The sequence below is a fragment of the Procambarus clarkii genome, unplaced genomic scaffold (genome assembly GCF_040958095.1).
Source record: "Procambarus clarkii isolate CNS0578487 unplaced genomic scaffold, FALCON_Pclarkii_2.0 HiC_scaffold_97, whole genome shotgun sequence".
In the NCBI taxonomy this organism is placed as follows: Eukaryota; Metazoa; Arthropoda; class Malacostraca; order Decapoda; family Cambaridae; genus Procambarus; species Procambarus clarkii.
Window position 1 is genome coordinate 1,255,114 of NW_027189130.1, and position 12,775 is coordinate 1,267,888.

General features: G+C 55.5%; 1 protein-coding gene across 1 annotated transcript; it reads left to right on the forward strand.

Moving 5' to 3' along the window:
* The first annotated feature begins 9,792 nt into the window (after positions 1-9,792).
* On the forward strand, positions 9,793-10,473 carry LOC138360132 (uncharacterized). The gene has a single exon (XM_069320073.1). The coding sequence runs from the start codon at positions 9,793-9,795 to the stop codon at positions 10,471-10,473; it is 681 nt and encodes a 226-aa protein (XP_069176174.1).
* Positions 10,474-12,775: the final 2,302 nt, after the last annotated feature.

Below are 12,775 nucleotides of genomic sequence, written 5' to 3' on the forward strand. Positions count from 1 at the left end.
CAGTTGTGAGTCGTGTGTAAACCGCTTTTCATTCATAAACAGGGGGTTTGGCAGGTGCATGGAATCACTTTTGGATCTTTGTTTGGAGGACGGGCTGGAATGTAATGGACATGAGTCGAGGACGGGTTGCATAAACCGGGAGTTTGGTGGGTGCATAGAATGGGCCTTTATTTTATGAGGACAGGCTGCAGCACAAGCTTTAGTCACAGGAGTCAGTGTAACGACTCCTGTGACTAAGTGCCATTGTTTACAACTCGAGTGACTCAGTGTGGCATGATTCATTATCGAGCAAGTGATTGCCAAGGAAAAAGTAACGTATCATTAGTGGAAGGACTTTGGTTAAGATCTACAATAGAGCTGTGTGATGCACTAAACATTGTGATCACGTGTGGGTTTACAATATCGGGGGTTGATATGTATGATAACCCTGCCTGGAGGCAGTGAGTGACCATATGTGATTCTATCAATGAATTTGTACCCAGACGTACACACCTAGTTTTACTCACCAAGTTGTGCTTGCGGGGGTTGAGCTTTGGCTCTTTGGTCTCACCTCTCAACCGTCAATCAACTGGTGTAAAGATTCCTGAGCCTACTGGGCTCTATCATACCTATATTTGCAACTGTATATGGAGTCAGACTCCACCACATCGCTTCCTAATGCATTCCATTTATTATGGAATTCCACGTGCTTATCCGTGCGTGCGTGTGCCAGCTTGAGGTCGGTAGAGCTGAAAAGGTCTTGGCTGTGCGATAGACTTTGCTCCCTCACTCTGCATCCTATGAGTTTCTTTGCTGTGAAGAAGTTTGGGGTAACACCAGTTGGTGTTACCCCAAACTTGTCACCCCAAAGTTATCGTCAGCTCGATGTTGGTAGCTCTTCAACTTGTCGTTGTTCTCACAGACACAGACAACTGACATGTGGTATAGGTTCTCACCTATACCTTCGCAGTGGATGAAATACGTTATGGACTTACGTCGTGAACGATGTACAAGGCTCAATAACATCTACATCACCACCTGATAACCCTCAGGCAGCATTGGCCTAAGGCAAACCATCATCGTCGGGCTGTATATATGTGTGTTCATGGAGAAGTTGTGGGAGGGGGTGGAAATTTGCCCCGCTCCTGTGCCAGGTAAATTTCGGTCTCACCATAGCCCAGGCTACTTGGAACTTGTTCCCAGTAGATGAATCAATAACAACAGGAGTTGGGGACTCTCACCCTACACCTGCTTCATGCAACACACTCCCTCACTGCCCCACTACCACACTCCCTCACCGCCCCAGTGCCACTCCCTCACCGCCCCAGTGCCACACTCCCTCACCGCCCCAGTGCCACACTCCCTCACCGCCCCAGTGCCACTCCCTCACCGCCCCAGTGCCACACTCCCTCACCGCCCCAGTGCCACTCCCTCACCGCCCCAGTGCCACACTCCCTCACCGCCCCAGTGCCACACTCCCTCACCATCCCAGTGCCACTCCCTCACCGCCCCAGTGCCACACTCCCTCACCACCCCAGTGCCACGCTCCCTCACCACCCCAGTGCCACACTCCCTCACCGCCCCAGTGCCTCACTCCCTCACCGCCCCAGTGCCACACTCCCTCACCGCCCCAGTGTCACACTCCCTCACCGCCCCAGTGCCACTCCCTCACCGCCCCAGTGCCACACTCCCTCACCGCCCCAGTGCCACACTCCCTCACCGCCCCAGTGCCACACTCCCTCACCACCCCAGTGCCAAACTCCCTCACTGCCCCAGTGCCACACTCCCTCACTTCCCCAATGCCACACTCCCTCATCGCCCCAGTGCCACACTTCCTCACCGCTCCAGTGCCACTCTCCCTCAACGCCCCAGTGGCACACTCCCTTAGTGTCCCAGTGCCACACTCTCTCACCGTCCCATTGCCACACTGGGAGTGGTGAGGCAAGTGAGTAGCAAGGCAAGTGAACTAAGGGAAAGAGCACAAGAAGTGAACCCAGATGTAATTGGACTCACTGAAACAAAACTTTTTGGAATCATAACGAATGCCGTGTTTCCCCAGGAGTACACAATAATAAGGAAAGAGAGGGAATGTAGGGGAGGAGGCGAAGTGGCCCTACTCATGAGAAAGGAATGGAATTTTAAGGAGATGGCTATCCCGGGCTGTGAGGGTTTCAGAGACTACATAGCAGGCACCATGACAATGGAAGGACCAAGGATAGTAGTAGCAGTAATATATAATCCTCCACCATATGACAGAAGACCCAGTCAAGAGTACGAAAGCAACAACATGGCAGTTAACACTATAATTGAGAGGGCAGCCTCTTCTGCCTGTAGAAATAGATCCCACCTGCTCATCATGGGGGACTTCAATCACGGCAGGATTGATTGGGAGAACAAGGAACTGCATGGAGGCGAGGATACGTGGAGAGCCAAACTACTGGAGGTGGCGACTAGAAACTTCTTAACCCAGCATGTCAGAGAACCCAGAAGGATGAGAGGAAATGACGAACCAGCGAGACTCGACCTGGTTTTCACCCTGAACGACTCTGACATATGAGAAATCAGTTTTGAGGACCCAGTAGGAATGAGCGACCACAGTGTATTGGTGTTTGAGTACCCGATTGAAGAAGGGTTATTGAACTCGAGGAGGAATACCGAAACCAAAAGGTTAGCATACCGAAAGGGAAATTATGAGGAGATAAGAAAATGCCTAGCAGATATAGCATGGGAAACAGAGCTCAGGGAAAAGACGGCCCAAGATATGATGGAATACATCACGCAAAAATGCAAGGACGCAGCAAACAAGTTTGTCCCAGTCCAAAAGTGAAATGAAGATGAGAAACCCATGGTTTAATCAGAGATGTAGGCTAGCTAAGCAGCAAAGTAAAAGGGCATGGAGAAACTATAGGAATAACAGGACACTGGAGAGCAGAGAAAGATACCAAAATGCCAGGAAAGATACCAAAATGCCAGGAGATTACCAGCGGGGAAGTAAGGAAGTGTTTACTAGAATTGGATGTGACAAAGGCTATAAGCCCAGATGGAATCTCCCCTTGGATACTAAAGGAAGGAGCAGAAGAACTGTGCCTCCCGCTCTCCAGGGTGTATAACAAATCACTGGCAACAGGGAAACTGCCAGAAATTTGGAAAGCAGCTAACGTAGTCCCGATATACAAGAAAGGGGATAGACAGGAGGCACCGAATTACAGACCAGTGTCCCTAACCTGCATACCATGCAAGATAATGGAGAAGATTGTGCGAAGAAAGCTAGTGGAGCACCTGGAGCGAAAGAACTTTGTAACACAGCATCAACATGGATTCAGGGATGGCAGGTCCTCACAGGGTTACTTGAATTCTACGACCAGGCAACAAAAATAAGGCATGAAAGAGAAGGGTGGGCAGACTGCATATTTTTGGATTGAAAGAAAGCCTTTGACACAGTGCCACACAAGAGGCTAGTGAAAAAACTGGAGATGCAGGCTGGAGTGAAAGGGAAGGTACTCCGTTGGATACAGGAGTACCTAAGTAACAGGAGACAACGAGTCAGCGTGAGGGGTGAGATCTCAGATTGGCGAGACGTTACAAGTGGAGTACCGCAGGGGTCAGTCCTTGGACCTATACTATTTATGATGTATGTAAATGATCTTCCAGAGGGTATAGAATCGTTTCTCTCAATGTTTGCCGATGATGCAAAAATTATGAGGAGGATTGAAACTGAGGACGATAGTAGGAGGCTACAAGATGACCTAGACAGACTGAGTGAATGGTCCAACAAATGGCTGTTGAAGTTCAACTCGAGTAAATGCAAAGTAATGAAACTAGGCAGTGGAAATAGGAGGCCAAACACAGGATACAGAATAGGAGATGAAGTACTTAATGAAACGAACAGAGAGAAAGATCTAAGAGTTGATATCACACCAAACCTGTCTCCTGAAGCCCACATAAAAAGAATAACGTCTGCGGCATATGCGAGGCTGGCTAACATCAGAACAGCGTTCAGGAACCTGTGTAAAGAATCATTCAGAATCTTGTACACCACATATGTAAGACCAATCCTGGAGAATGCGGCCCCAGCATGGAGCCCGTACCTTGTCAAGCACAAGACGAAGCTGGAAAAAGTCCAAAGGTATGCCACTAAACTAGTCCCAGAACTAAGAGGCATGAGTTACGAGGAAAGGCTGCGGGAAATGCACCTTACGACACTGGAAGACAGAAGAGTAAGGGGAGACATGATCACAACCTACAAAATCCTCAGAGGAATCGACCGGGTAAACAAGGATAAACTATTCAACACTGGTGGGACGCGAACAAGGGAACACAGGTGGAAACTGAGTACCCACATGAGCCACAGAGACGTTAGAAGGAACTTTTTCAGTGTCAGAGTAGTTAACGGATGGAATGCACTAGGCAGTGATGTGGTGGAGGCTGACTCCATACACAGTTTTAAATGTAGATATGATAGAGCCCAGTAGGCTCAGGAATCTGTACACCAGTTGATTGACAGTTGAGAGGCGGGACCAAAGAGCCAAAGCTCAACCCCTGCAAGCACAAATAGGTGAGTACAAATAGGTGAGTACACTCCCTCACCGCCCTAGTGCCACACCACCTCACCACCCCAGTGCCACACTCCCTCACTGCCCCAGTGCCAAACTCCCTCACTGCGTCAGTGCCAAAATCCCCCACCACCCCAGTGCCACTCCCTCACCGCCCCAGTGCCACACTCCCATACCACCCCAGTGCCACACTCCTTCACCCTCCCCCAGTGCTACACTCCCTCAATGCCCCAGTGCCACACTCCCTCAATGCCCCAGTGTCACGCTCCTTCACCGCCCCAGTGCCACACTCCCTCACTGCCCCAGTGCCACACTCCTTCACCGCCCCAATGCCACACTCCCTTAATGCCCCAGTGTCTCTTCCTCACCGACCTAGTGCCACTCCCTCACCGCCCCAGTTCCACTGCCTCACAGCCCCAGTGCTACTCCCTTAGTGCCAAAATCCCCCACCACCCCAGTGCCACTCCCTCACCGCCCCAGTGCCACTCTCCCTCAACGCCCCAGTGGCATACTCCCTTAGTGCCCCAGTGCCACACTACCTCACCGTCCCAGTGCCACTCCCTCACCGGCCCAGTGCCATACTCCCTCATCCCCCATGTGCAACACTCCCTCACCGCCCCAGTGTCACACTTCCTCACCGCCCCAGTGCCACACTCCATTCACCGTCTCAGTGCTACACTCCCTCACCGCCTGTTATGATCCCAGGTAGCCGAAAAACGAGTCTCCCCTTTGAGAATTATTCTATCAAGCCTGACCTGACTAGGAGGTCGGAAATACAGACATGAAGATTCATATGTAAAAAATAATGGGGTAAATTTTACACGGAGTTTAAGATTATGGGCAGTGCATAAGAAAGCAGATAAATGACTGGTTAGGAGATGTTGATAATTTGCTGGAGGCGTGAGGCTTGCTTCTGGAGGGCTTTGACCTCACTTGAGAGCCAGACATCACAGGGGAAAGCCGCGCTCCGTTTGAGCTCCCGTCAGAAAGGAACCCCTAGTGATATATCTCCAAGAGAAGAGAAGTGTGCAGACGTGCCAGCTGTAGAATCGAGCTGGGAACGGTGTGGTCTCAAGTCCTGTACGGCGAGGAGAGTATTAAGCCGCCCAGAGACATTTTCGTGGGCTGTGGAAGCGCCCTGACCAGGCTCTGTCAGAGGGAGGAGCGCCCTCGACCAGACAATCTGTGGTTTTATTTTGGGGAAGAAGTTGCTGAGAACTTCGAAGCCAGCACAGAGGGAGTAGTTGACGAGACTCCAAGGTAGTGGAGCAGAGGACCTCGAGCTGTGAGGAGAAGCAGTGAAGAGGAGTGTCACGTGCTTCTGTAGAGGTGGTGAAGCACCATAATTGCTCGAGGGAACTTCATGGTGTAGCAGCCAAGAGAGCTGTGGAGGAACCTAGCAGAAGGGTGAAGCACCGTAGTTGCTCAAGGAAACTTCATGGTAGCAGCCTGGAGGAGCTGCAGAGGATCCTGGTAGTTAAGCCCGGAAGAACCTGAAGATCAGGGTAGTGAACTTCCAGAGGTGGAAGGGAAGTTCTGGTGGATTACTTGTAGGGAGTTGATAGTGTTTGGTTGTCATTAGCGTGCAAGACGCAGTGAGAGGTGAGTGATTGTTTGCATTCTTATGTCAAGGAGTGTTCTATACTGAAGTTTATAGTTACAGTCGTAGGCTGGATTACCTACAGATGTATGTGTTCTAGGACTGATAGAGTGATCGATTGATCATTGTTGTGTATCAAGGAACATTTATACTGATATATATATATGTTATTGCATTCAATTCTGATTTTCCTTGTACATGTTTATAGATATATTCTCTCGCTGATAGTGCAACATTGTAGTATAAGACTTGATCTACTTGAAGAGGTAGATAGTATCGGGTGGGGAATCAGAAGATAGGATACCACTTGATGAGCTGATGATAGAGTTCTGATGGTGTTGGAGTGCAACCTGATTGTAATTGTATAGAGTATAGGATTCATTATTATTATATGTGTGTATGTATTGTGTATGTGCTTTGTCCAGTAAATGTATTCCAATTTGCTGGTGTTCGCCCTTGTCCTAGTGAGGCTTCCCGGGAAGTAGCAAAGAAGGGGAGAGAGAGAGAAAGAACCAAGAACCACTGCTATGGACAGGGTAGAACAGAAAACTAGTAAGTCAAAGGGGATTGAGGAGATCATATCAATTAAGGAGAGAGTGGGGAGTCACAGTGGCTAGAGTGGGTGTGTGCACGTGACAATGAGGCTAAGTGTTGGAGTCGCATCCCCTAAACGTGTGATGTTGAGCCCCTCTCCAAGAGCCAGAAGCGCCTAGTGTGATCTCCTAGTGAGGTATAAACACTCTACCGAGTTGTAGGTTGGGTTGTCCGTAAAGGAGGAACAACAAGACAACACCACCAACCCACAAGTCAATAATACGCCCCAGTACCACATTCCCTCTCCGCCCCAGTGCCACACTCCCTCACCGCCCCAGTACCACACTCCCATTTCGCCCCAGTACCACATTCCCTCTCCGCCCCAGTGCCACACTCCCTCACCGCCCCAGTACCACACTCCCATTTCGCCCCAGTGCCACACTCCCTCACTGCCCCAGTGCCACACTCCCTCACCGCTCCAGTGACACACTCCCTCACCGCCCCAGTGACACACTCCCTCACCACCCCAGTGCCACACTCCCTCACCTCCCCAGTGCCACACTCCCTCACCTCCCCAGTGCCAAACTCCCTCAACGCCCCAGTGTCACACTCCCTCACCGCCCCAGTGCCACACCCTCATTCACCGCCTCAGTGCCTCACTCCATCACCGCCCCAGTACCACACTCCCTCTCCGCCCCAGTGCCACACTCCATCACCGCCCCAGTGCCACTCCCTCACTGCCCCAGTGCCACATTCCCTCAACGCCACAGTGCCACTCCCTCACCACCCCAGTGCCATACTCTCCTCACTGCCCCAGTGACACTCCCTCGCAGCCCAAGTCAAACTCTCTCACTGCCCCCTGTACCACACTCATTCACTGTCCCTGTCGCACTCTCTCACTGCCCGAGTGCCACACTCCTTCATCGTCCTAATGCCACACTCCCTCACCACTCCAGTGCCACACTCCTTCACTGCCCTCGTGCCACACTCCCTCACAGCCCTAGTGCCACACACCCTCACCGCCCCAGTGCCACACTCCTTCACTGCCCTCGTGCCACACTCCCTCACAGCCCTAGTGCCACACTCCCTCACAACCCATGTGCCACACCCCTTCACTGCCCCAGTGCCACACTCCTTCACTGCCCCTGTGCCACACTCTCTCTCCGCCCCAGTGCCACTCCCTCACCGACCCAGTGCCACTCCCTCACCGCCCTAGTGCCACTCTCCCTCACAACTCCAGTGCCACTCCCTCACCACACCAGTGCCACACTCCCTCACAACACCAGTAAAACACTCCTTCACTGCCCAAGTGCCACACTCTCTCACCGCCAGAGTGCCACTCCCTTACCGACCCAGTGCCACTTCCTCACCGCCCCAGTGCACTCCCTCACTGACCCAGTGCCACTCCCTCACCGCGCCAGTGCCACACTCCCTCACCGCCCTAGTGCCACACTCTCTCACCGCCACCGTGCCACTCCCTCACCACACCAGTGCCATACCCCTTCACCGCCCCAGTGCCACACTTTCTCACCGCCCCAGTGCCACACTTTCTCACCGCCCCAGTGCCACTCCCTCACAGCCCCAATGCCACTCCGTCACCGCCCCAGTGCCACACTCCCTCACCACCCCAGTGCCACACTTCTTAACCGCCCCAGTGCCACTTCCTCACCGCCCCAGTGCCACTCCCTCACCACACCAGTGCCATACCCCTTCACCGCCGCAGTGCCACACTTTCTTACCGACCCAGTGCCACTTCCTCACCGCCCCAGTGCCACTCCCTCAACGACCCAGTGCCACACTCCCTACCTGCTCCAATGCCACACTCCTTCACCGCCCCAGTGCCACACTCCCTCACCGCCCCCAGTGCCACAGTCCCATACCGCTCCAGTGCCAAACTCCTTCACTGCCCCAATGCCACACTCCTTCACCGCCCCAGTGCCACACACTTCCTCACTGCCCCAGTGCCACACTCTCTCACCGCTTCACTGCCACACTCCCTCACTGCCCCAGTGCCACACTCCTTCAATGCCCCAGTGCCACACTTCCTCACTGCCCCAGTGCCACACTCCCTCACTGCCCCAGTGCCACACTCCCTCACTGCCCCAGTGCCACACTCCCTCACCATCAAAGTGCCACACTCCCTCACCTCCCCAGTGCCACTCCCTTACCGTCAAAGTGCCACACTTCCTCACCGCCACAGTGCCACAGTCCCTCACCGCCCCAGTGCCACTCCCTCACCACCCCAGTGTCATTAACTCACCGCCCCAGTGCCACACTCCCTCGCCGCCCCAATGCCACACTCCATTCAACGCCTCAGTGCCACACTCCCTCACCGCCCCAGTGCCACACTCCCTCACTGCCCCAGTGCCACACTCCCTCACCGCCCCAGTGCCACACTCCCTCACCGCCCCAGTGCCAAACTCCCTCACCACCCCAGTGCCACACTCCCTCACCACCCCAGTGCCACACTCCCTCACCACCCCAGTGAAACACTCCCTCACAACCCCAGTGAAACACTCCATCACCGCCCCAGTGCCACTCATTCACTGCCTCATGTCAAAATCCCTCACCTCCCCAGAGCCACACTCTCACCGCCACAGTGCCACTCCCTCACCGCCCTAGTGCCACACTCTTTCACAACCCCAGTGAAACACTCCCTCACAACCCCAGAGAAACACTCCTTCACCGCCACAGTGCCACTCATTCACTGCCTCATGTCAAAATCCCTCACCACCCCAGTGCCACACTCCCTCACAGCTCCAGTCGCACTTCCTTACCGCCTTAGTGCCACACTTCCTCACCGCCCCAGTGCCACTCCCTCACCGCCCCAGTTCCACTCCTTCTCCGCCCCAGTGCCACACTTCCTCACCGCACCAATGCCACTACGTCACCGCCTCAGAGCCACACTTTCTCACCATCCCAGTGCCACACTTTTTAACCACCCCAGTGCGCCAGTTTCTCCCCGACCCAGTGCCACTCCCTCACCGACCCAGTGCCGCACTCCTTCACCGCCCCAGTGCCACACTCTCTCACAACCTCGGTGCCACACTCCCTCACTGCCCCAGTGCCACTCCCTCACCGACCCATTGTCACACTCCCTCACTGCCCCAGTGCCAAACTCCTTCAATGCCCCAGTGCCACACCCTCTCAGCCCCAGTGCCACACTCCCTCGCCTTCCCAGTGCGAAACTCCCTTACCGCCCCAGTGTCACACTCCCTCACCGCCCCAGTGCCATTCCCTCACCGCCCCAGTGCCACACCCTCTCAGCCCCAGTGCCACTCCCTCACCGCCCCAGTGCCACACCCTCTCAGCCCCAGTGCCACTCCCTCACCGCCCCAATGTCACTCCGTCACAGCCCCTTTGCCACACTCCCTCACTGCCCCAGTGCCACACTTCTTAACCGCCCCAGTGCCACACTTTCTCACCGACCCAGTGCCACTTCCTCACCGCCCCAGTGCCACTTCCTCACCGCAACAGTGCCACTCCCTCACCGACCCAGTGCCACACTCCTTCAATGCCCCAGTGCCACCCTTTCTCACTGCCCCAGTGCCACACTCCCTAACTGCCCCAGTGCCACACTCCCTAACTGCCCCAGTGCCACACTCCCTCACCGTCAAAGTGCCAAACGCCCTCACCGCCCCAGTACCACACTCCCTCTCCTCCCCAGTGCCAAACTACCTCACCGCCAAAGTGGCACTCTCCCTCATTGACAAAGTGCCACACTCCCTCACCGCCCCAGTGCCACTCCCTCACCACCCCAGTGCCACTCCCTCACTGCCCCAATGCCACACTCCCTCACTGTCCTAGTGCCACACTCCCTCACCTCCCCAGTGTCTAACTCCTTCACCCCGAAGTGCCACACTCCCTCACCGCCCCAGTGCCACGTCCTCACCGCCCCGGTTCCACACTCCCTCATCGCCTCAGTGCCACACTCCCTCACTGCTCCAGTGCCACACTCCCTCATCGCCCCAGTGCCACACTCCCTCACCGCTCCAGCGAAACATTCCCTCACCGCCCCAGTGCCACGTCCTCACTGCCCAAGTGCCACATTCCTATCCTGCCCCAGTGCCACACTCACTCACTTCCCCAGTGCCATATTCTCTCATCACCTCGGTGCCACTCCTTCACTGCCCCAGTGCCACTCTCCCTCATGGCCCCAGTGCCACACTCCCTCACCGCCCCAGTGCCACACTCCCTCACCGCCCCAGTGCCACACTCCCTCATGGCCCCAGTGCCACACTCCTTCACTGCCCCAGTGTCACACTCCCTCACCGCCCCAGTGCCACACTCCCTCATGGCCTCAGTGCCACACTCCTTCACTGCCCCAGTGCCACACTCCCTCATGGCCCCAGTGCAACACTCCCTCACTGACCCGGTGCCACACTCCCTCACTGCCCCAGTGCCACTCCCTCACTGCCCCAGTGCCACACTCCCTCACTGCCGCAGTGCTACTCCCTCACTGGCCCTGGGCCACACTCTCTCAACACCCCAGTGATACCTCACCGCCCCAGTGCCACACTCCCTCACCACCCCTGTGCCACACTCCCTCACAGCCTCAGTGCCACACTCCCTCACAGCCTCAGTGCCACACTCCTTCACCACCCCAGTGCCACACTCCGTCACAGCCCCAGTGCCACACTCCCTCGTCGCCCAAATTCCACACTCCTTCAACGCCCCAGTGCCACACTCCCTCACCGCCCCAGTGCCACACTCCTTCACCGCCCCAGTGCCACACTCCCTCACCGCCCCAGTGTCACACTCGCTCACCGCAACAGTGCCACACTCCCTCACTGCCCCAGTGCCACACTCCCTCACCGCCCCAGTGCTACACTCACTCACCGCCCCAGTGCCACACCCTCACCGCCAAAGTGCCACACTCCCACACCGCCAAAGTGCCACACTTCCTCACCGCTCCAGTGCCACACTCCCTCACTGCCCCAGTGCCACTCCTTCACAGCCCCAGTGCCACACTCCCTCACACCCCCAGTGCAACACTCCTTCACCGCCTCAGTGTCACACTCCCTCACTGCCCCAGTGCCACACTCCCTCACCGCCCCAGTGCCACACTCCTTCACTGCCCCAGTGCCACACTCCCTCACTGCCCTAGTGCCGCACTCCCTCACCGCCCGAGTTCAACACTCCCTCACGGTCCCAGTGCCACAATCCTTAACCACCCCAGTGCCACACTCCCTCAACACCCCAGTGCCACTCCCTCACCACCCCAGTGCCACACTCCCTCACTGCCCCAGTGCTACTCCCTCACCGGCCCTGGGCTACACTCCCTCAACACCCCAGTGTCACGCCCTCACTGCTCCAGTGCCACACTCTGTTACGGACCCGATTCCAGCGTCTGAGCACGGAGCCGTGACGACCGCGCCATCTGTGGGTCAGCTTCCGAAACCCCCTCCAAATGGACGACGCCATCTAGTGAGGACGAGATATACCGGCCACAGGGGCTGGTTTCCCATCCTAATCAGCTCGTGACATAGCCGCTGCTGACCTCTGGTGAGGTGACACTTAGGCAGCAACGCCATCTATGGAGTGGATAGGTGGGCGTTTGTGTCTAAGCCGGTGAGTGAGGTGTCCAAGAGTGTCATCAGTACTAATGACGTGTCTGATTACAGAGTCGACCTGGGACTGCTGAATCGGACGGTGGATCAGTCTACCCAAGGCAGCCGTAGTATCTCCAAGTGTTAGCTGCAGAAGCTGTGAGTGACCCCCCTTGATGAACACTGTTGTGTTAGCCTCCCTGTGAGGTGGAAGAACCAGGGATTGTCGTACCCTGACTGGTGGAGAAGACTAGCCACTGGGGTGTTGTGGTGTTGAGAGTGATCTGTGGAATCACACGAGGCTCCTGCCTAGGGCTCGCAACCCTAGTATCAGTCGTGGAGTGGCCTACGCAGCGTAGCTGATTGGAACCTGCCAACTACAGGCTGGATTTGTGGTTGAAGGCCTCCACGACGGTGCACCCAGTGGGACTGTGATTTGGCTGGCCTGCTCGTCTAGAGAAGCCGGTAGACTCGTCTAGAGAATCTGAGGATTCATCGTGAGGCCACAAGAAGAGGACCAGGGCTACTCATCGTGAGCACCGTGGAGCATCCCGTGTCTT